This window comes from Rhodofomes roseus (genome assembly GCF_022264815.1).
Source record: "Rhodofomes roseus strain CIRM-BRFM 1785 chromosome Unknown C8Q71scaffold_31, whole genome shotgun sequence".
NCBI lineage: Eukaryota > Fungi > Basidiomycota > Agaricomycetes > Polyporales > Fomitopsidaceae > Rhodofomes > Rhodofomes roseus.
In genome coordinates this window covers 84,969-107,862 of record NW_025952987.1, presented here as the reverse complement: position 1 = coordinate 107,862, position 22,894 = coordinate 84,969, and the positions used below count along the sequence as shown (strand labels likewise).

At 56.8% G+C, this 22,894-nt stretch overlaps 6 protein-coding genes across 6 annotated transcripts; 4 read left to right on the top strand and 2 right to left on the bottom strand.

The window, feature by feature from the left end:
* Positions 1-1,425: 1,425 nt before the first annotated feature.
* On the top strand, positions 1,426-4,038 carry C8Q71DRAFT_886156 (uncharacterized protein; the record flags this gene model as incomplete). The annotated part of the gene is made up of 5 exons (XM_047928574.1): positions 1,426-1,954; positions 2,016-2,665; positions 2,734-3,000; positions 3,061-3,561; positions 3,628-4,038. 5 exons carry the CDS (start codon positions 1,426-1,428, stop codon positions 3,868-3,870), a joined length of 2,190 nt encoding a protein of 729 aa, XP_047773732.1. The 3' UTR covers positions 3,871-4,038.
* A 495-nt stretch (positions 4,039-4,533) lies between these two features.
* C8Q71DRAFT_785711 (uncharacterized protein) lies at positions 4,534-7,064 on the top strand. The gene is made up of 8 exons (XM_047925089.1): positions 4,534-5,121; positions 5,179-5,305; positions 5,362-5,492; positions 5,550-5,680; positions 5,745-5,754; positions 5,831-6,758; positions 6,804-6,986; positions 7,042-7,064. The coding sequence occupies exons 1-6, from the start codon at positions 4,830-4,832 to the stop codon at positions 6,601-6,603; spliced, it is 1,464 nt and encodes a 487-aa protein (XP_047773731.1). The 5' UTR covers positions 4,534-4,829; the 3' UTR covers positions 6,604-6,758; positions 6,804-6,986; positions 7,042-7,064.
* Positions 7,065-12,260: 5,196 nt separating this feature from the next.
* Positions 12,261-13,329, bottom strand: C8Q71DRAFT_785676 (uncharacterized protein). Its single transcript, XM_047925088.1, has 2 exons — positions 12,637-13,329; positions 12,261-12,578 (listed from the first exon to the last, which is right to left on the bottom strand). The coding sequence occupies exons 1-2, from the start codon at positions 13,098-13,100 to the stop codon at positions 12,479-12,481; spliced, it is 564 nt and encodes a 187-aa protein (XP_047773730.1). The 5' UTR covers positions 13,101-13,329; the 3' UTR covers positions 12,261-12,478.
* A 1,518-nt stretch (positions 13,330-14,847) lies between these two features.
* Positions 14,848-15,822, bottom strand: C8Q71DRAFT_785663 (uncharacterized protein). Its single transcript, XM_047925087.1, has 2 exons — positions 15,201-15,822; positions 14,848-15,144 (listed from the first exon to the last, which is right to left on the bottom strand). Exons 1-2 carry the CDS (start codon positions 15,323-15,325, stop codon positions 14,994-14,996), a joined length of 276 nt encoding a protein of 91 aa, XP_047773729.1. The 5' UTR covers positions 15,326-15,822; the 3' UTR covers positions 14,848-14,993.
* Positions 15,823-15,919: 97 nt separating this feature from the next.
* On the top strand, positions 15,920-18,763 carry C8Q71DRAFT_785660 (snf 1). The gene is made up of 7 exons (XM_047925086.1): positions 15,920-16,097; positions 16,152-16,293; positions 16,614-17,056; positions 17,114-17,518; positions 17,572-17,621; positions 17,679-18,191; positions 18,295-18,763. Exons 1-7 carry the CDS (start codon positions 16,001-16,003, stop codon positions 18,562-18,564), a joined length of 1,920 nt encoding a protein of 639 aa, XP_047773728.1. The 5' UTR covers positions 15,920-16,000; the 3' UTR covers positions 18,565-18,763.
* A 950-nt stretch (positions 18,764-19,713) lies between these two features.
* C8Q71DRAFT_363914 (ARM repeat-containing protein) lies at positions 19,714-22,615 on the top strand. Its single transcript, XM_047918095.1, has 12 exons — positions 19,714-20,244; positions 20,305-20,925; positions 20,983-21,176; positions 21,231-21,311; positions 21,362-21,524; positions 21,575-21,621; positions 21,678-21,747; positions 21,798-21,921; positions 21,968-22,142; positions 22,201-22,276; positions 22,328-22,435; positions 22,487-22,615. The coding sequence occupies exons 1-12, from the start codon at positions 19,918-19,920 to the stop codon at positions 22,505-22,507; spliced, it is 2,007 nt and encodes a 668-aa protein (XP_047773727.1). The 5' UTR covers positions 19,714-19,917; the 3' UTR covers positions 22,508-22,615.
* Positions 22,616-22,894: the final 279 nt, after the last annotated feature.

The window sequence follows — 22,894 nt, the reverse complement described above, 5'->3', positions numbered from 1 at the left end:
GCTCGTTCACGTAATGCACCGATCGAACGTCTCGACGACCTCAGGGCCGCCCCCGCATGACTGGCGAGCGACCTTGGAAGTAAACACCTCTCCGGCCCACCGATCCCGGCTCTGACAATTTTGCAGGAACAGCGTCTCGAATCGGTGGCGGCCTCCCATTCCACTATCCAGTAGGCGCGAGACATCAAGAGGCCACTGGCTTGACTTCACGCGATCGCGATCAGAGACCCTGTTACTGAGTTGTTCGTGCGGCGTATGCTTCCGTGCCGCGGCACAATCAAGTTGATAGAACAGTTGGGGACGCCCTGCACCGAAGGCTGCGTAGTGCGAAATGTATGAATTGGGACGTGCGCTCGGAGACTTAGCGTGACAGGGCAGGGGCGGCGGACTGGACGCTGGGATGCGCCCCGCGCAGACACAACGCCGGGCGATTTCAAATCGTCATGCTCCGTGCAGCGCGAATACGACGGAAAAGGCAGTTGTGAGCAGCGCTGGCAGGGCCGCAGCGCGCCTTGATAGTTGCTAGTGCGGAGCTGAGCTCGCTGAGCAGGAATGCTCGAGCGTCAGCGGGCTCTCCGCTACGCGACGCGATCTGGTGCTGGCGGTGGTGGCGCATCGGCGGAGGGTGGACGCGCTGATGCTCACGGCGAAGGCGAAGGCGAGAGATAGACGAGGACGAGCTGTGCCGGCGAGCCGTGCAGGCCATCAGAGGGATAACGGCATGGCGAAGATGGTATCGACGAGCCCGGGGTGGCTACTTCGGGCAGGACGAGCGAGAGCGGAGTGTTCGGCGAGCGCGCAGCGAAGCAGGCAGAGAAGGGCGTGACAGCGCAGGCGTGCGGCGGAACGATAAGACAGCCGTGGATGGCAAGAGGACGACGACGGGCTGGGCGGTTGGCGGGGAGGCATGACAGACGTACGTACTCGAGGCCGCGCGCGACGTAGAGTTTGCGGGCGGGGCTGCACGTGGGCGCGGTGGGGGCGGGACGGGGCCGGGCCGGGCGCAGTGGGCAGGGCGTGCGGGCGTGTGGACGGGGCGGCGAGCGAGGAAGGGCAGCAGCCGGAACGGGCGGTGGCGCAGACCGCGGGGGCAGATGACGGGGGAGGCTGGGAGGAGCGCGGCCGGCGTTCCTGGCAATGTCGACGAAGGCAGACGCGGATTCTCCCGCGAACTCAATGGCACGCCCCCGGCCTCCTGCCCGATATGGGGCCAGCGGAGGCAGCGGCCAGGGCCGATGGACGGGCGATCGCAGAAGGGCTGCGAGATCGGACGCACGATGCGGCCAATCTCCGTCGACGCCCATCTCTGTCTCCGCTTCGCTCTCTTTCGCTCTCTCCCCGCCTCTCCGACTCTCGTCCTAGGCGCCCCTTCCCGCCCCATAAATCCGCCACCCACCATGCACCACCGACACCCTCTCCCCCGCCATGCCTCCCCGCCCCTCGCTCCCCGTCCCCGACGACGTCCTCCTCCTCATCGCCCGTGAGCTCGGCACCGTCGACCCCCTCGGCCCGCCTGCCCACCTCCCCGCCCTCCTCGCCACCAGCAAGCACATCTACAACACCCTCTGCTTCGCCAATGCACCCACCCTCTACGACGACATCTTCTGCACAAACTTCGACCACCGCGCTGCCTTCCGCCGCCTCGGTGTCCGGGCGACCCGCTCCCGCAACCGCGCCAAACAGCTCCAGAAGGTCTGCCGCATGCTCACGCGTATCCGGAGCGGCGACATCTACGCAACCAGGCTCGAGGCCGACCTCTGGACCGCTTTCATCATGCTCACCGAGAACGACGGCAAGAACTACGCCCAGCTCCAGTGGGCCGGCCTGGACAGGTTCGCGGAGGCAGTCATTGTGAACCGTGCATGGGAGAATCGCCACATGCACCACGGCTGGCCAGCCGAGAGCACCCAAAACTCGCTGGCCATCTGGTCGCTGTTCATGATGCTGGATGCAGGTGCGTGCGAGCTATCATTTCACACCCTGACCTTGACTCAATAAATTCATACACCCTCCAGACAAGCTCGTGGCCCTGCCGCAAGATCGCAGGAACGTCATTATTGAGCGTATTCGCCCGTACGTCGTGACCGCGCTCCGTTATCCGTCCTTCCACGCGCCCGACAAGCACTTCTCCTTCCCACTGCCCGAAAACCTTGAGCAAACCTATCCGTACACGTTCATGACGCCGCACGGGTTCTACCCTCAATACCGGCACCCGGAGCATCTGCGCGAGTACCTCCCTCACTTCGGCATCCAGATCGAGACCAGCGCGCCCCTTATCGCGCAAGGCGCAAAGCTGCTCTACCTCACCCTGTACGAGACGCGCCTACCGCACCATCCTGAGCTCCCGCTCAACCGGGAACAAGCTATCGCCCTCGGGCGCACGTTCATCGCCCCTACCATCGCTGACATCGACGAGGCGAACGCGCATCGCGCAGTCACGCTCGCCCCGCATGGCTCCTGGGACTGGCGCGAGCGACTCGACGCCGCACAAGGCAAACTGGAGGACGACGGCGTGTGGCGGACGACACTTACAGCTACAAGTGCCACATGGGACAACGACTGGCACCGCTGGTGCGGATGCATCGACCCATGGATGGTGGACCATCTCAAGGGCGTCACCTACACACTTGGCTCGCTCAACGGACTATGGCAGGGCCGGCTCCTCGTGCGCTCTCCCTTTGTCTACACGCGCAGCCCGACTGACTATATGCCTACGCTTTTGCTTGCGCGCAGGTGCCGGATGTGAACCAGTATGAGGAGCTCGTGAGGTCGACCGAGTTCCCGCAGACCTTCTCGATCATGAACCCGCGGCTGATGACCTCGCCGCTGTACATGCGCCTCCGCGAGCACCACTGCATCAACCCGATGCGCCCGGCCGAGCCCGCGCTGCCGCAGTTCGAGGGCGACATCGACGAGGGCATCTGCAACGCGTGGTTCTCGAAGGTGAGCATTTCGGAGCACGGCGGGCGCGTGCGCGTCGAGGACGAGCGCAGGAGGCAGGTGGGTTGCTGTGCTGTGGTGCGCGCGTGTGTGTGAACGGTGCTGAGTCGGGGTGTGCAGGTGCATATATACGAGACGTACGTGCACGGGCGCCCGAATAGCCATGACGAGACGACGTGCACGCAGTGCATCCAGCGCAGGGAAGACGAGGAGGCGGAGTTGGCGGCGAGAGTGCGGTTGAACGCGCGCGCGGCGAGTGGGGAGCCTCTTGAAGACGATCAGCACCACGCACACCATCATCACCACCATCACCACCACCATGCCCACGACCACGACCACGACCACGACCACCCGCACGAGCATGCCCACGTCCACGCTGACGATCCGTCCGACGTCGACATGGATGCGGACCCCGAGCTCGCGCAGACACGCGAGGGTGCGCAGGAGGCCCTTGGCCGAGACCCCGACACGGTGCTCGACGAGGTGATGGCCGACGCAAGCGTGGACGACGAGGACGATTACTCAGAGGACGAATACACAGACGACGAATCCGAAGATGAGTTGGAGGAGTACATCCACAACACCTGCAACGGCGTCTGCGACATCATCATCACCGGCGAGGTACGTGTCCCTCACCCACCCCTTCACGAGCCTCGCGTGAATGCAGACTGACCATGCCGGAAGCAGACCCTCCCGCGGCACGGCCAGGCGTGGAACCACTACCGCTTCTACGGCCGCGTGCGCAAGTGGGACGGACTCATCGCGCTTGTGCGCGTCCCCGTCGAGGACCGTGGCCTCGGGACGTACATCTTCAGGGGATACCTCGTCGGCGGGCTGAACTTCACCGGCAGCTGGCGCTCGTACGCGCAGAACCCGAACGCAATCCCGCTCGAGGGCCCGTTCATCGCGAGCAAGCGCGCGGAGGAGTGAAAATGACGACAGCGACGCGGTCGGTGAGTCTTGGTTGAAGCCGTGCTCCGTGGACTTTGCGGAGGTGCGGCGCGGCGCGTTGGAAAATGTACCATAGGTTTGGAGTCTCTTGGGCAGCCCCGGAGGTGGCTGTGTCAGTGCTCGCGGATGTGTGTAGGTAACGTTATTGTCGAATATGCGCCGTGCTCATGGGCAGTCTCGTCTGCGCCCCAGTCCCCCTTTATGTATTCGCATCCCATCTCAGTCCCCCTCTCATCTTGACGACGTATGACATATATGGCACCTTACTTATGTATGCATTGCATCTACTAGACGTACTTACAAGACGGACGACGGGCGGACATCGTACTAGTACAGCACGTCCCACTCGCATACCCATTCCATTTCATTTCCTCTTGCGTTCTGATACCTTTCATACATCGCGTTCATGACGCTCGCACTTGGCGGCGTTTCATACATCACCCGCGATGATGCGCGCCATTTGATTTCCAACGGTGGTGCAGTGTTGGTCCAGCTATACTTCATATTGTTTCGTTGTATGGCCGGACTGCCGCGCCCCGCCGTGTCTGGCTTCGTGCTGGTCTCTTGGTTTCGTAGTCGCTTCAAGTTTCGTGTATCACTAGTCTCTCCTGGATCCTTCACGCGTAATATACGGGACGAACTGTCCAACTTGGTCACATACTGTCTGTGCAGGCTTGGAATGATACCATGTAATCGACCTTGACATGCAGATAGAAGAGTCAATGTCCACACAGTGACAGACGCGTCCATGAGTGCCCGAGGCGCGTCGACAATATTGTCCACGTGACCGCGTCCTGCCGCTGCCTGCCGCGACGTCGCCCGTATCTGCCTCGGCGAGCATGGGGCTCTCCTGAGTCTCAGGCTCATCCAGGGCGCGAGCACACGAACTCTGGCCTTATCAGCATGCACGCTCTCTTGCCTCCGCCCACCCTCGAACGATGCACATACGCCCACCTGCCACACAGCAGAGTGAGCAACCCACCGCCAGCAGACCCAGAGCTCGAGGACTTGAACACACCATGAAGATATACGCTGGAAAGCTCTACGATCCGTACACTCTCGAGCTGCTCCCGAGGCGGGTGATCACAACGTCGGCGGAGTCGGGCCTCGTGCTTGACGTGGAGACGTACGACGCTGCGGACGAGGCGAGCGTGGATTTCGCGGACCCGGCGGTGGTCGACCTCAGGGAGGCGACCGTGTTGCCCGGGTTCGTGGACGCGCATATACACCGTACGTCTCAGAGTCGCTTCGCACGCGTGATAGATAGTTGACTGCGTGCGTCTCCAGTCTTTCTGCATGCATACTCGGAAGTGTCCTGGGAGGACCAGGTGACGAAGCAGAGCGCACCCGAGCGGATCGTCCGCGCGACGCTGCACGCACGGCGAACCTTGATGGCAGGCTACACTGCAGTGCGGTATGTCGCATTATGGGCCCCTTCGGAGCTCCTGTTCACTCGTCGGTTGCATACAGAGACCTCGGTACGGAAGGGATGGACGACGCGGACATCCAGCTGCGCAGGCTCATGTCTGGCCCCAGCCCAATGATCCCGGGGCCACGCTATTTTTGCTCAAACCGGGCGTTGACGACCACAAACACTTACGGTCTGCTCGATTGGTCTGCTTCCGCTATAGGAAAAAGCTCACCAAATGCCTGTACAGGCCCGAAGAACAAGACGCATTTCAATCGGGACGGCGTAGAGGGTGTCACGGGAGCCGAGGTGGTCGACGGCGAAGTCGAGTGCATTAAGGCGGTAAGGAGACAAATCGGCGGAGGTGCAGACTGGATCAAGGTGCAGTGCCTCGCTGTGCTCATGCCGGCATCTTCGTCTCCTGAGTGTTGATCGCTTGTTGCAGGTCTATGCCGGTAAATATCCGATTTTATTCCTATTTTTATGTCGGCAACGGCCATTGATACATTATACCATCTTCGCGGAGATCAGACTACCGTCCACGCTCGCGGATGGTCGATGTTTCTACGCCGGCAGCGCAGGCGGACATCGCCACCTTCAACAGAAGGGAGCTAGATGCTATTGTCGCTACGGCTCACCAACTCGGCGTCAAGGTGGCCGCCCATTCGGCCCATTGGAATATGAACGGCACCGCGATAGCAAGCGGGCCTGGCTTTCACACAGTGGAACACGGCTACGACATGTTGTTCGACAGGCCGGACGCCAAACATCTGCGGGTTTACAGGGGCGACATGCCGGGCATCAAGACGTACTGGGTGCCGACCCTGGCTGCGTACTATTCCATGTCCAAGGCGTCTCCCGCGAAGTGGGAGCACTGCAAGCGTGTCTTCAAACATGCGCTGGACCGCGGAGTTGAGGACATCGCCTGCGGCGGAGACACGGGCGTGTTCAATCACGGAGAGAACGCACTGGAGATGAAGCTAATGGTGCAGCTAGGCGCGGACTGGCGCAAAGTTCTCCGGTGGGGGACGCTCAACGGTTGGCATTGTATACGGAGCATGGCGTGGGAGGGGGAGGAGGGGACCGACCGCCTGGCGGGAGTGAAATCACTTTCGGAGGACGTACGGCTGGTTGGCGACAACGAGGTCCCGTTCGGCGCGGTTGAAAGAGGGTTCGCGGCGGATATCATTGCGACGAGCGGGGACTTGGAGAAAGACTTCGAGAATGCCGTGGACAGTAGCGCTATTCTTTTTGTGATGAAGGGTGGGAGGGTGTACAAGCGAGATGGGAAAGAAGTGGTGTAGTCGCCGTTCCAAAGTGGCACCTGAAGTTGGAACGGCGATCCTCGTGCCGCAGCCAGGGTAACTGGTAGAAAATTGTACTGGACATGGTAACGGCGTAATGCATGTTCCGACATCAACCACAACAGGAATTGGACTGTCAGGGACATTGGCAGACGACCTGATCTTCTATGTCAGCGAACTTACTGTGACTTACAGTACTCACGACTGTGAGCCATCGTCTCCCGACTTCCTGGGCTCCGTTTGGAAAAACAGGTCAGCATGCCGAAACTGCATGTCCGCCTGCACCAAGCAGCTTGCGGCACTAGCCTCCCCGCCAACTGCGATGCCAATGGCTGTGCTCTGCTCCGTCGATAGTGGTGCCGCATTACGTAGAGGCAGTCAATGTAAGTTAAGACGTTAAACGTTCTACCACACTCACGCACTCACCAGGTCCGCGAGCGGTCGGAGTGGAGACACAGCCTTTCTGCGAAGGAGAGCTTCTGAACGGGAACACCCGACTAGCACATATGCCTGCAGAACTTCTCGTGTGTTCTGATATGTGAATGATACGGTGCTGCATGCAAGACGGCGGGATGTCATGGACGCACCTTCAGACTACCGTTCCCGACTGCCAGGAACTCGTCGAACACGACGAAGACTCTTACCTCATGCAGGCATTGGAGTATTCGAATGATGGGGCAATACGCGTGGTCCACCGATGCAAGAGACGGCCACGGGCCAGACCAGGATCGGTTCAGCGAAGCATTACTTCCGTAATGCGTCTTGACTTAACGGAGCATGAGACCTGTCGGCAGTCGGCAATTTCTCGAAGTCCAAGGGTACGGGTTCTCCGAGAGCAGGGTGAGAAACGGTGTCTAGCAAGACTGGCTACCAAGTTGTTGGGCCAGGGGACATGAACGCGAATTCGAATAGCGTTGGGATAGCCTGGGCGTAACTTTGAATGCACCGGACCGTCAACGCTCCCGCGTGAGGCATCTGGGCCGTCGTGAGAAAGCTGACTCAGCAACAGCGCCCTCACAAAATCTTCGCGAGCGCGCCTTTCGTCCCGTCTTCTCTTCCCCGACTGCTTCATACAGCATCCCGTCTCCCGTTGTATTCACATCTCCAACATGGCTCATCAATGCAATTGCGAAGACTTTACGCGACTATGCCGCCCGCGGCCCGGTGAACTCACGAGCCCATCTCCAATACTACGATGACGCCGGACTCTCGCGTCTGCCAAGTCAACCTACCAGCGACAGCGCAATTCTGACGAACACACCCTGAGCACGATGCCTCATGCGTCATATTCCCTGTCTGTTCGCCGCCGTTCATCGGCTACCGTCGGCTACCGTAAGCCAGGCGTTTGGCCACGTCTCCACGCACCGTCTATCGCACGCCAGCACGCATGCTTCGCGCCGCTCAAGACCCCACGTACCAAGTCAAGGCCCTTCACACTTCTCTATGTGATGTGCCTGTTACGGTCGTGGAAGATGGACGCGGTTCGGCTCTTCTGCCACTCGGCTTCGTCATGAAGTCGCATGGACCACAGAAGTCGGATTCGCCTCGTCTCAGTAGAGTTGAGCTCAGCTCCTGCCCTCTTGGCCTTTCTTCTTGCTGAGCTCGTAGTTTTGGGACATACATTCTCGGTGAGCCACTGCGTTCTTTGCATTGTATAGGCACATGACGTGTGCAGACAATCTTCGTAGCGACTCCTGTTTGCTTGTATTGAGACTGTGAACCTGATCCCAAATGAAATTCCTTGAACTCATATCGTGATGTTCTCGGCATATCCGAGTGCCCTTCGCCATGTTCTTTTTATGTCTTGGGGTTGTTCCACATGCTCTACGGTCCATCGCAAATTGCACGACGTCAACATTAGGGCGGCCGGCCGGATTACCCCAAGCATACGGCGAGTGACTAGACCGTCGACGAGTGTCGGTCGCCCCAGTCCTGCGCTCCCTTCGTCGGCCCATTCCGACTGAGAGTAAATGTCTATGTAATACCAAAGTATCACTGCTCGCTATTAACGACGATCTCTCTTCAAATTGAAGACCAGCGCCATTCAAGCTGACTCTAATCTGGTTTGATTCGTCGTCTGGTGCGTTGTCCCCGACTCACTATGCTCAGCGCACTCATCGCACTGTAGTGCGCTGCAACCTCCTGAACAATTCGCATGCCACCCATGGCTCCTGGCACGTTCATTCTTAGCGTTGTATCAGCCCCCGATTGTACTGGAACAAGAGCACAGGTGGACAGTAACGGAGACATCCAGATGACTTGAAGGTGCATTGCCAGCGCCGAACAGAGGGCCTTCAATGCTCGTATGACGAGACTCACTAGGAAGATCGTACCAGACGACTGCGGCGTAAATCAACGCTTCTTCGACGCACGGATCATGAAGCAGAACCTCTTTTCGAATGGTTTGTACGGCCAGGACGTAGCCACACGGTGCCAGTGGCGCGCGGGTCAACTGAGCAGCACGCCATAACATCCTTAATGCACACTCATGTACGTACAGCAAGATTGGCATTGGGTCGTAGTTGAAGCTGCTGCTCCTCTTTTGCGATCACGAGCAGCGAGCCTGTCACTGCGTTCAGAAACGCAATTGTGGAACACTGGCGGACGGCTGCACTGTCATAACCAAATGACAAACGAGCTACGTGACCAACCCCAGATATACACGCGAATGTCTGGTAGATCACAGAGGCAAGCGTTACAGGCTACCCGTACTGTCGAAAAAGTGAAGGCGAACGACGAGAGCCATAGAAGGAATAGAGAATGAGGCAGACGTTCTTGACGGCAGAGGTGTGCGAAGTCTCGAACGGTGAGTGGTGTTCGCACTCCTCTACAGCCGTTTTCACATACTGATCAGCCTCCCCTCTCTACGCGAGGTCTGCACAGCGGTGTCGTACCCCTAGAATGACACGGGCAGCCGGCCGTGAACGGTTGAACAGAACCGACAGTCACCGGAGCGGCATGGATTGCAGTCGTTGGCACGAAGTAGCCGTGCCGCGTTACTATAAAAGGACACTTGAAACACTGCTAGTCGGTAGTAATATGAGAAGTGAGATACAACCAAATCGACAGACAACGCACCAGCTACGGGCAAGTTACTTCGTCTGCGATGTATGCAGAGTGGTTCGAGAGCATACGATAAGTGGCTTATCGGAGGCCCGGGACTCACACCAGCCTGTTGCGGTGTAACACTCGTCACATTGTGGACGCTCCCATGTCACGGTGCTGCGCCTGCGCTAAGATAGGGCTCACGCAAAGGCATCCAATGTGACAGCCTGTGACAGGAGCGTTACAGGTACGGATAACCTCCGCCACAGGGGGTTATCCAGGCGCCCGGGGTGGCCAGATTCGGTCGGGGATCGACTGTGCATTATGGGCTAGGTGTACAGATATCTGCATACCAGTAAGGTCTACAACGGTGTTGATACAAGAACATGTACAGTAGAATAGCTTTCCCTCGATGAGGATGAGTGGTATATATAGTACTATATCGAAGTGTCGTAGCAGTGTCCGGACTCGGAATGACTCGCCGGACTCGCTGTGTCAGGCGGCCCATCACAGTCGGAGGGCAAGGGTGAGAGAACGGGCACGGGCAAGAGAACTGGTGAAGGCAACAGAATAGGTGCAAGCAAGAGAATGGGTGCGAGCGAGTGGATAGGTGCAGGCAAGTGAACAGGTCCCAGGAGCAAGTGAGCAGTGACAGGGCGTGGACAAGTTATCAATGGGCGCGGGCGAGCAAATGGGCGCGTTGCGCGGGCAAAAAAACGGGTGCGGGCGAGCCGTATGCGTAATCGGCGGGACATTCGTGGCTCGAACCGTGGCCGCTGGCTATCACCCGAGGCCTGAGGCCTCAGCATCATCGGACACTGGCCCACGAAACGATGGTAAGCAATCCTCAAGTGTAAAATAGAATCTACAGTATGTACTCACATCCTCATTCTCATTAAACTCTGCTACCCGCTCGCATTCACTTGAAGCCATTGTCGCTTCCCCCTGGGGATGTGGGCATGGTCTCCGAGGACCGAGGTTCTGAGTTACCGAGGCGACCTTTCGGCATTATGGTGGGTGCAGCGAGTCATAACGCATCATAAGCGTCGCGTCAGGTCGCGTCGCGCGTTGCATTGCAAGATCGCGTTGCGAGACGAGCCAGCGGCGGCCACCTGTCGTACACGGGCGCTAATGTCCATCAATCCCATTACTCGCTTTCCTAGTACGGTATGGCCTCTGATGCACGGACGAGAAAGCTAATGCAATTCGCAAACAATCCTCAATCGAAATATCCTTGGCACAGTTCCGTGATGAACACAAATCCAAACAACATTGTGCGAACTGATTTTTGCACAAAGTGAACATTGAATTGTCATTGATTCTACACTGTTCTGTCACACTTCATTACGTAACATTGGATGCTTGTGCATGAGCCCTATCTTACTAATTCTGAAGCCTGCGATGTATCATAATGGACACCCTGTAATGCCAACACGAATGTCAAAGACCCAGGGTCAATAATACAGATGTTGTTGTTGACTATCCACAGATGTATTCGGTGAGCACATTGAACGAGCGTTGTACATGATCGCAAGCAGGCCGCGAGCTCGATGATCGAGGCACATTGACCACATAGGCGTACTCCGAGGCCAAAGTTCTTTGCTATTGCAAGGAGTCAGCGAAGTTAAGTAGTGATCTCAAGTCAGGAATCGCCAGGAAATGCATATATTCATACGTAGCGGATTACACATACCAATTCAGTGTCGCTTGAGTACTACCTTGTACAAAAGTGTCACGAGTAGTACACACCTGAGACTTCTCTTCGTCAAGGCTGGAGCCACTCGGCGTAGGTTTCTTCGCAACATCTTCTCTCATCGACAGCCTTTTGCTCTCCGTTGGAGTTAGATATAGATAGGCATGCGTGTACATGCATCAAGTGTTTTTTTTTTGTAAAGCAACGCAAAGCGATAATCCTCGTACAAAACGTGAACCCACAGGCTCATGGATTCCCTGGGTCCAAGCCATCCGCGTCAGACCGAAGATTCGGAACATCGCGTTCTGCAAGCCAAGCGTCAGAGTAATTAGTGGTTGGATCCGGCTACAGACGCACCATCGAACTCTACGCTGCAATTATATCGGACCGACCGAAGATATGCAGCGATCCGTTCTCCCTGGATCGGATCAAGCACTCTCGCAACTCGCGCGGGACCTTGGCCTTCCAACCGCCACCAGTGTAACTCATGATGTGTTTCGACCGCGGTGTGCTCTGGATCGAGGAAGTCGTATCTCCAAGGAGACTCTCCTTTGGGACTGATGTCCAGGGAGACATAACGGAGTGACGTAGAAATCCTTCCGATAGAAGTCCCAAGGATATGTATGAGTGCCTGTGGGTAGGAGTGCACGTTCAAGTGATTGGATAGGGCATCAGGAAAACCCCTTTTCCGGAATTCGCACCAATATGTATAATGTTCGCGGAATACGAGGAATCGTAGTAACGTGAAAGCATTCTCACTCAGTTACCAATGTTAGATTGAACAGGCTTGAACAGCATACGAATTCAGTAACAGAGTCTCTACGACAGTAATTTGCAGTAACTATGGGGGTCCTGAATGTAATTGAGATAGAGACTATGCTGTACATATCGTTCTACCAGTCACTCGCGTAATCATGTAGCACACGTCCAGATATCGTTTCATTAAATGCTCACTACTGCTAAGTTACATCACAGTTACGTGACTACGATTTGAGTACATGGGCCGTGCGCAGGTGAGTGGCACGCTCATGTCCGAGAGCTACACTGCGCAAACGGGGATGTACTATCTACATTTGCTATGCTGCTACGCAAAGTGGATGGTACAGCACTGGGAATGGACTCCCACCCTCGCCGCCCTCACCGTCGAAGTCTGCCGAGGGGTGGAACTAGCCCGGCGCTCTGGACGTTTGCCTTCAAGTTGTGTGCTCGCCATTGCCGTGCGAGCTGGGCTTTCTGGGTATGTTGTGCACGTTGTATAATCTCAGGGCTGACTTGAGGACTGGATGGTGGCGCAGGCTTGAGGACTTGAAAGCAACACAGCTCGACCCGTCGAGCGGAAATCCGTGCGTGAGAGAGGCGGAGGGAAAGGGCCACCGTGTTCACTGGGAGCAGGAGCGGAGGCTCGTGATGCGGGCGGCGGGCGCATGGGACGCGCCTGCGGGTCGAGACAAGGGGGCCCGTTGCAGTCGAGCAGAGCCATCGCAGTCAATTGAGCGTCGGCGCGTGTTAGACGAGTGACGGGGGCGCAGCGCAGGCACAGGTGCAGGGCCGCGAGACGAGGGCTAGTCGATGCTGGGCCGGCGTGCAGGCAGGAGCGCGTCGGCGGAGGGGACGCGCACGCGATGCGCACACAGGGAAGGAGGTGGCCCTGAACCAAGTAGACAGTGAGCAAGAAGATGGCGGGCGAGCAGGTGGGCGAGTATATGGGCAGGAAAGCGAGTGTATGAGATATCGAGTGGCTGGGCGGACGGGCGAGCATTTAAAGCAGGCGAGAATCAATGAGAAGGACTCACCGGTGCCTTATGCACTCTCCTTCACCCATCTCGGCAGCTTATCCTTTGTCCGAGGACGTCGACATAGTGGACCGCGCTACGCTGCGTCCACTGGCGCGTCTCACCGGCCTGCAGCGCTTCGAGCCTTCGACGTCCAGGTTGCCGTGACTGACACGGGCTTGAAGCTTGAAGCCTCGCGGATCGCGTCGACCAACGCCCGTCTGTTGTTGCGCTGCACGCAGGCACAGGCGGGGCGATCCTTGTTCGTCGCATCGGCGGGGGTCGGGCGACTAGAGGACACGTACGTGGCGCGGCTGGTTGGTGTTCACGCGGCTCTGGCGGCTTGAGGCTTGAATGGCGGTGCGACTTGACGCGGACGCATTGAGTGGCCGCCCGGATATGAGAGGACGGGAGAGGAGGACTTCGAACAGCTACAAGGAGGTTGCCAGTAAGGAAAGATGGACTTCGCGACTCGCTCGGCCCGCATCGGCAATTTCCGAAACAGGCGCTTACTCGTAGTCACCCCCTCTTTTCCTGCTGCCTTGTCACAGTCGTCGTGCTCGTCGCTCTTCGCCCGCCGCTGAACGTTGAACGTTGACGTTGAACGTTGAACACCTGCATGCCGTCGGCTGCTTAACCCCTTCGCGCTATCCAATCTCTGCGGACAGCTCCCGCTCCCACTTCAATCCGATGCCCTCCGTTGGCCACCCGCGACGACTTTGTCCCTCCGCTGGATCAGTTCACCACTACTACCTGCCACAAAGCCTCGCAACACATCTCCATCGCGTCGTATGATCCGCCGACATCCATGCATGTAGTCATCCGCTACTTGTGAGTGTTTTACTTCATGCTCCGCGAACTGTTCACCTTACACACCTGCCTCTGTGACGTGTATTCTCTCTCCACAGTGACACGGTCTACCATTCCTATGAGGGCCATGATACAACGCAACATGCTGCCTTCGGTAAGCCTGCGCGCCTCGCGATTACGCTTCGCATCCACGAGAAGTCCTCTGACAAGGGTTTAGACTTCATTGAGTGCGGTCGATGGACCTTCTGGCTGCTTTGTGGGGGTATGTGTCCGGGGATATTGTGCACCTTCGCCTGCGCTCACACGACTCTCAATTAGGCACTCGTTCACTGGCATACAGCGGACAAGTCAATGTCCGTACTGTGTCCCATCTTCCTTTGCGCGACAAGGACGTCATGTGGAGCGGGCGGCGATGTTGCAATTCGTACACGGGCACACTAATGATCGAACGGCGGGCTGCCACCAAGGCAGCTGTGTAGGGTAGGTGGCATGACACGGGCGGGATGGTTGATGCCGCGACAGCCTGAGGGGGCGGTGGATGTGAGCAGCGGCGCAACACGAGTGGATGCAGTGACACGACAAGTACGTGATCTTCACAACTGTAACGCGTGATGTTTCATAACCTCGCTCCACTGTTGTGTCTTAGCTAATGGCCTTCATTCAGTACTGGCCATAGTATACCCACCGTCGGCGTCAGGCGAGCAGGATGATTTTGACTGGAGCCAGATACTGGATGACTCGGAGTAGCTAGCTGTATAGTCTGGCCTGTTAATACTAGAGCTTCGTACTCTTTGTCAGCTCGTAATCGCTCTTTATGGACTACCTAGTACAGTACTTCACATCAATCTATTAATGTTCCTAAAATGCTTGGTGTGATGCACGGCTAGCACGACTCCAAGGAACGAGTAATAATGCACGCAATTCCTCAGATTGTATCGCAGAATACAAGACAGATACATGTAATGAGTTCTCATTCTCGTTCCATTGTCTTGCATGCCCACAAGGGGGTAGCGAATTCCCCGGAATATATGGAACAGTCGAATGGTGATTATTACTAGACATTCTGTATACTACTTCGACAATTCGGCGCATTCTAAAATGGGGCTTTTCCCGATGGAAGTCCACGAGAGTCGGAGGGCGGATGTCGAATCAAGGTAAGACGCAAGGGTGACGAGAACATCGTCGTTCAAGTCGAGAAGACTTGCTGGAATGCCAGCCATGCTACAACAGCATGAACAGATGAGTAATGCACAAATGAGGAGTGTAGGCTTGCGTACAATACTGAAGTTTGTCGGCTGCGGAGATCGGCGATGCACCTGCCAGTGCAGAGTAGTGGTTGAGAATGAACGAGAGATCGAAAATAGCAACAGGAGATAACAACGCACGGAGCCTTATAAGCCATAGGTCCGCCGACCTGATCGGTTCGCGGCGAGAGCGCTTCAACCGCTATGACCGGGACCCGGCAGTGCGCGACATGGCACTGGCAGTTGAGAAGTGCGATTGACAGATATGACACTGCCCTTAGATGTGACGCGGTTTATTTGTAGACTGCAGGCTGTGCGACGACATGCAATCGACTGGGAAAGGTCGTCAAAGCAGATGCTAGTGACGGCGAGGCTGGGTGCTCTCCGATGAACACTTCAAGGCGAAGAGAGGTCATGAGTCCGGGCTATTTGAAATTGAAATCTTGGGCATAGGGCGCATAGAAAGAGACATGATAGCTTGTTACAGACGCACCGCTGATGTTCGCCCAATTCGACAGGATGGACATGAGTCGCATGACGGTAGACTCGCAAGCCAGTCCTTAGAGGCGCTTGTCCCCTTTTGTGCACTCCTCTAATTTCGCCAGAACGAGCTGGGAACGAGCCTAGCATGACGGATGAACACAATGGAGCGGGCGTTGAGTAGCACGCGGCCGACGCCTTCCTGTTTAGGGCACCCGCGGGGTCATGATGACTAATACAACGGCTCGCAAGGGCTCCCGCCACCTCCTGCTGCTCATTAAGCTTACCCCGCAGTCGTGTCTCCTCACTTAGTCGGCCACTGTCGCGCCCGCCAACACTGCTGCTGTCTCGCCATGGCAGAACCGTTTTCACACGCGTACCCGGCCTCGAAGCTGGGTGAGTACACGGTCGTCGAGGAGATTGCGGAGGGGACGTTTGGGAAGGTCAAAAGTGAGTACCGCTCGAGTGTCATCCCCGACGTTAAGACTGAATAGATGGTACTAGTGGCTGTGCATACCATCACCGGGCACAAGGTTGCTATGAAGTATATCTCTAAGCAGGTCATTGCGGCGACCAAGACCAAGAATCGCGTCCAGCGCGAGGTCGAGTACATGAGGATGCTTCGGCATCCACACATTATCAAGCTGTAAGTCACTAGCCCAATTCAATGTGACAGGGACAATGGAAGCGTTGTCATCCTTTGCGCAAGGCCATCGGGTGGCGCAGACGTCGGAATTTTAGTGTGGGGATCGAGAGGGTCGAAGATGTGAGGCGCGAAGGTCACCGGTGTGCGACCGCAGCATACCCGTCGGTCTCTCTATTGATACCTGAAGTCCCTGGCTCCATTGTCCAGGTTGCTTGTCTGACATCGGCACGTTCACCTTCGGTTCGCTTCACACCTCGTCTCTTGAACGCGTATTCGCATTCATGTACTAGATCTCGTTGCTGACGCACCTCACATGGTAGATACGAGGTCATCTCAACGGCCACCGACATCATCATCGTTCTCGAGTACGCCGGCGGCGAGCTCTTCAACTACATCGTCGAGCACGGGCGGATGCCCGAATCCAAAGCGCGGCGCTTCTTCCAGCAGATCATCTCCGGCATCGAGTACTCGCACCGGCTAAAGATTGTTCACCGCGACCTCAAGCCCGAGAACGTGCTGCTGGACGCGGACCAGAACGTCAAGATCGCCGACTTCGGGCTGTCGAACGAGATCAAGGACGGCGACTTCCTCAAGACGAGCTGCGGGAGCCCGAACTACGCTGCGCCCGAGGTCATCCGCGGAGGCTTGTATACGGGGCCTGAGATCGACGTGTGGAGCTGCGGTGTGATTCTGTATGTCATGCTTTGCGGACGGCTACCATTCGAGGACGAGGACGTGCAGTCGTTGTTCACCAAAATCAGCCGTGAGTGGTATCCATCCTTGGTATCCTATTTGCTGTACTGACGTTTGTTCTATGCAGAGGGTGTCTACACCATGCCCCACTACTTATCCCCCGACGCACAGGATCTCATCTCGCGGATGCTCGCAGTCGATCCTGTCAAGCGGATCACCGTCCCCGAGATCCTCCAACATCCTTTCTTCACAACCGACCTCCCACGCTACCTCCAGCCCCTCCCTCCGAAGCCGACTGTCCTGCCGACACTGGCGTCCCTCGTCACTCCGCCGTCAAAGGCATATGACTTTGAAATCATCGATGGTCTCGGGAGGATTGAAGAGGATGTTGTAGATGAACTCACGACAAGGATGGAGGGTGTAGATAAGGAGGATGTGTGGGAGTCGCTGAGGAGGGACGACGGCCCGCAAGGCAATGCGGTGAAGGTCGCATACATGCTGCTGAGGGATAAAAGAAGACTCGGAAGAGATCGTGAGCCTATCTGTCAGTATTCCACGGACGGCATCTGATGGGCTTCGGTGCAGTAGCTGAGTTCGAGGAGCAGGAGAGGGACGCACAATTGGTTGCCATGGACGTAAGATATTACTGCTCAGCCGAACTAATCTTACGGCACACTGACGATTATACTCAGCCACGAAACTTGCTGTCACCAAACGCGCTCTCGCCCGGCCCGGCCGATCTCGAAGAAAACCCATTTGAGAACGAATTCGGTGGCTACGACGAAGACGATTTAGATGACGGACTCGACTTCTCTACACCGCAAGAAGCAGAGGTTAACAACTTTGCCGTGCTCAACTCTTCGCTGCCCGATCAGCTTCCCGAACAACACCACCTCGCATCCTACGCTTCCGCCAAGCGGCAGCCCATCAAGGAGAAGAAGCAGCATCGGACGAAGTGGCACTTCGGCATCCGAAGCAGGAGCCCGCCAATGGAGGTGATGCTCGAGATCTACCGGACGCTGAAGACCCTCGGGATGGAGTGGAAGTCAAAGAAGGACCTCGGCGGGCTCGGCGGGGTGCGGCGGGGCGCGCAGAAAGCGCACATCGAGCGAAATAGAGAGCTGGACTCGCCGCACTACGTCGATCTGCGTGCGGCGTCGTCGATATACTTCATCGAGACTCGGGCGAGAGTCCAGGACGTTGTGGTACGTGTCGCATTCATTTCCCGGCGGGCCGGGCGCTGTTCGGCTCGTGTGTGGCGTGCGTACGGGCTTGCTGACGTTGATACTTTGTGGCGTGGCGTTACAGGTCTTGATGAATCTCCAGCTGTATATGGTCGACTCAATCAATTACCTTGTCGACTTCCACCACAAGAAGATGTACACGGCGTCGAACGAGCCCGGCGCGGGCAAGTTCGACATGGCGCATCCGGACCTGACCCTGAGCGACACGGCGTCGCTCGAGTCCAGTCGCTCCCTGAAGGAGATCAACATCAAGGAGGACGAAGTCGTCTCGCCGTTCGTGTTTATGGACGTCGCGTGTCGGCTGATTCTAGAGCTCGCGGGCGGGGGCGAGTAGGTTCTCTTGGGTACTGGAAGATGGATCATAGTGCGCGTGTTTGCTTTCGATGTCGTTTGTGCTATGCATGTGCTGCTCATTCTTGGTTACCCCACATTGTAGCTCTCTGGTTTGGTGGTTGGGATGTATGAGTACGGCAGAGAAGTCATCACTAGCAATGTACAATGTCACTAATGCGACAGCGTTGACCCCACGTGAATGTGTTCTGTGCGGTGTGCATCGATAGTGATCTGGAGAGATACCACTTCACTGCTGTTTCTGTTTCAATGCGTCTAATGCGTTCCATTCACATTGACTAATTTGATCTGCGCCGAAACATTCTTAGCTCGCTATCAGTAGGTCTGGGCAATATATCATACGTCCGTCCTCGTATGGGACGTGCGACGAGCGCAGGTGAGTAGCCTGATGTTTTGTGAATTGATCCAGTTACGGATATGCGCTGCACTAATCCGAGCTACATCACTAGGTCTTCACATGGCAATATGGCTGGGTGTGACAGCCATCACACGGACTGGCTTCCTGACTCTTCTGCGAGCCCGTTCACGCTGCACGATGTCCCAGAACAGAAGTCGTGCGAGCTCGTCCTTCAAACGGTAGGTGCAGATCAATCCTCTGGGGGCTTCCATGTTCTGACGTAATTCTGTTTCGTTTTTCTGGTGCTTCACGTACGGGGCGTCGAGAGACGTGCGCCTCAGTCTGGCCTTCTCGTTGAGGGGCAGTCGACGGGAACACCGCCCTCGCCGCCACGACGCCTTCGGCGTCGACGACGCGGCCCCGCAGGGCAGCTCGCCACTCCACGTGAGCCGGTGGTGCACAATTTGGCCGCATTCAGGCAACTGTCAGTCTGCGTCGCGCGGTGTCTGGCAGGTGTCAGGCCCGCCGCGCTGCCCCGCCGCCGTCTGCGCGTCCTGATGAACGTACCTCGCACGCCTTGAATAAGTGAAGGCTGCATGTATGTACGGCACGAGTGCGCCCAAGCGTGCAGGATGCGAACAACGGACGCGGCCGGCGGGGCTTGCCAGTGCGCCACAAAGGCGCGTCTTGGCGTGCGCATGGAAGGGATCCGCGTCTTCGTCGTTCGCGGGGTGACAACGCAGGAGGGCTTCGATGATAGACGCGTGGCGGTCTAAGGTGGCGCCTCCCCGATCCGTCACACATCTGGGTCCGTCCACGTCCGTCTATGGCGAAGCAGCTGCCATAGACGGGTCATCCAGGTTCGTCCCCATGTCGCGACCAGCCACAGCTTGTCATCCCGCCACCCGCCACTTATAAACCTGCGCCGTGTTCAACTCGACCCATCCGCCCCTTCCTTCTTCATCTCTCTCCCCCATCATCCATCACCCTCTCGCCGACATGGACCAGCCTGCCGCCGCCAGGAACTTCGATCCTTTCTACGACATGCCGCTCCCTACCCGCGGTGACCCTGGTCGCGGCATCTACGCCTCCATCTGGGCTCCTCAGCCGCAGCCCTCCGAAACCGCCTGGTCGAAGGCCATCGACTCGTTCACCCGTGTCGACGGCGACGGCCACCCCGTTCGTCCGGACCCTCGTCGGACGAGCTCATTCCCCAGCACCTGCGAGGACTTGTTCGGACCTCCTGGTTCGGACGCTCGCACGCGTAAAAACGTCGGAGCCATAGGCGACGGCCGCAAGAAAGGGTCTCCGACTCTGGAACAAGTCGTAAGCGTCCCAAACCACGCATATATGCGCGCATATAGTCAGTTCTGACGACTTGAGCAGCATGTCGAACAGCTTTTCCGTACCTTGAACCTCAACTCGCCCGCTCCCGGTCCTACACTAGTCACCTCCTTCGGGGAGACTCAGCAGTCGTCGCAGGCGTCCCCTGATCTATCTCCCATTTCCAATACTGCTCTTCTTACCCCGTCTGATTCTCCTGCTACGAAAACGTTCGATGTCAAGGCGGACGGCAGCCAGTTCGGTCTCGGTGTCTTCAACGGTTATCAGGGTGATCGTCTCTTTGAGACGGGGCCGCCGCCGAGGCAGAACGAAATATATAGGGAGCCTCAGGTCTTGCCTAGGACTAGCTTCGCGCCCGCGCATCAGCGGGACGCGAGCGCGTTCCCTTTCCTCGAGCCTCTCCCAGAAGTCCCTTCGCCGATCCGTTCTTCTCAGTCCTTCCTGCAGGGTGCCTATCCTCAGTCTACGCATCACCGCCTCGAGTCGGCTCAGGCTCAGCAGCAGCCATGGTCTCAGCAGCCTCGTCTACGCGCGGCGTCTGGATGGGTGCAAACGGAGGACAGGTCGATGGTCGATTTTGCTGCGGCTAGCTTCGCCGCGCCTGAATCGACCCTTCGTTCGTCTCAGTCGAGCCATGGTAGTAGCAAGTCCCATGCTCATGAAGTACGCCTTTGTCGTATATTTGGATGATTCCCTCGCGCTGACGTTGTCTCGCCACAGCCCATCAACTTCTTGTCCTTGCTTCATCCGTCCTCTTCGCCACCTTACCATCTCTTTGTTGATCGCATCATCAAGTCGTCGGACCAACAAGCTTCCATCTTCCTTCAGCAGAAGCTCAAGGTCGCTGACGCCCCTGAACGAGCCAAGATTGTGGACGCCATATGTTCCAAGGGCTTTGAGATGATGGCTCACCGGTAAGACGCCCGCATATATGCTAAGCGGTCGTACTAACAACTTTGCGACATCAGGTTCGGGAATTGGGCCGTCCAGAGGTGCTTGGAGGCGACTGCTCCACCCGATGAGCGCCGTCAGATTGTTGCTTGTATGAGGTACGCCGGCTCCCTTGATCCCCGCTGCAGATGACTGACCATTTGCCCAGGGGCCGTGTCGTCGAACTGGCGACCAATTGCTACGGTTGTCATGTCCTGCAGAAGGCCCTGGACTGCGAAGAGGACGTCAGACTGCTCATCGTCTCTGAGCTGCTCCTCGGTGACCCCGCTCAGACGCTAGTGAACAAGCATGCATCTCATGTTTGGAGCAAGGTGCGTGCATAGCGTTTGCATGTAACACGTAGACTGACATATACCCATAGATCATGGAGCTGACATGGACGCCTCCGGCTCCTCCGATCTTTGCGTAGTATGTGAATCTTATCCATATGTGCGTGATGTTCGCTGACATCGATCTTCCCTCAGCGTTAACAGGTCTCTCAAGGGAAGATGGGCGGCCCTCGCGTGCCATGAGACTGGCTCCCTCGTCGTCCAGGTAGGGTATTTCCCACGTACCGTCTTGAAAAGTAATGAATGTTGTCGTAGCATGCCTTTGAGAATCTCGAGGAGGCCGCAAAGGATGGCATTGTAGACGAACTGCTCAATCAGGGCTCCGCGATATTCGCAGAGGTCACGAAGAGTCAATGGGGATCGTATTGCGTTCAACACAGTGAGTTTGACCATGTCCTTCCAATCCTGCGCTTATACGCGGCCAGTACTTGAGCACGGATCGAAGAAGCACAAGGACATGGCCCTTGATCATCTTTTGACTGGTCTTCTTGAATATGCAACAAACGAACAGGGTGTGAAGTCCGTCACGAAGGCTCTCAAAGAGGGCGGAAAGGAGACTCTGGATAAGATCATTAAGCGCATGTGCGAGGCGGCCAAGGGGTGAGCACACATCCTACTGAAGATCTGATGCATTCATGAACATTCGTCTCTGCCGCAGCGGACGCCGAGCCATAATTGTCGACTTGGCACTGTCGGTCACTGGAAGCCAGCTGATCGCGAGCGTGTTGCCCAACGTACGTGCGCTCACAGAAAGGGCATGGCGTAAGCTGACGAGAAGGCGACAGGCGGATAAAGACCAGCGCGCCCTGCTCTATGAGTCAATTCGTGGGCATATTGTCACACTTCGTGGCTGCAAGACTGGTTCTAAGGTCATCTGGCTCTTCGATCGCATGGTCAGTCCGGTTCGCGTGATCATTAAAATTCATGCTGACGATTAATGGCAGCGCGCATATTATGGCTATTGAGGTCGACGGTCGTTAGAGCCTGTCTTCGTACCGCCCAGTTCGCATCTGCAGCAATCTCTGACTCGTGCCGACACCGACATGTCCCAAAGCCTTGAAAACCCGGAAAACATATCGATCTCAGTACAGCATCATACGACTCAACAAGCATATCTCGCATCATCAAGCATCGTATCGTATACGACTCGTCATCCAAGTTCAATGCAGGACAACGCCTCATGTTATGCGATCATCTCATTGTCGTCTCCGTACCTAGCACCAACAAAACGTCTACGCCCGCATACCGCTTCACGAATGGACTTCATAGCACTCGCATCATCTCTCTTCATCGCATTTACCAAGCAGTGTTTCTTTATTGCTCGTTTTATTCAGCCAGATGATCCTCGTCTG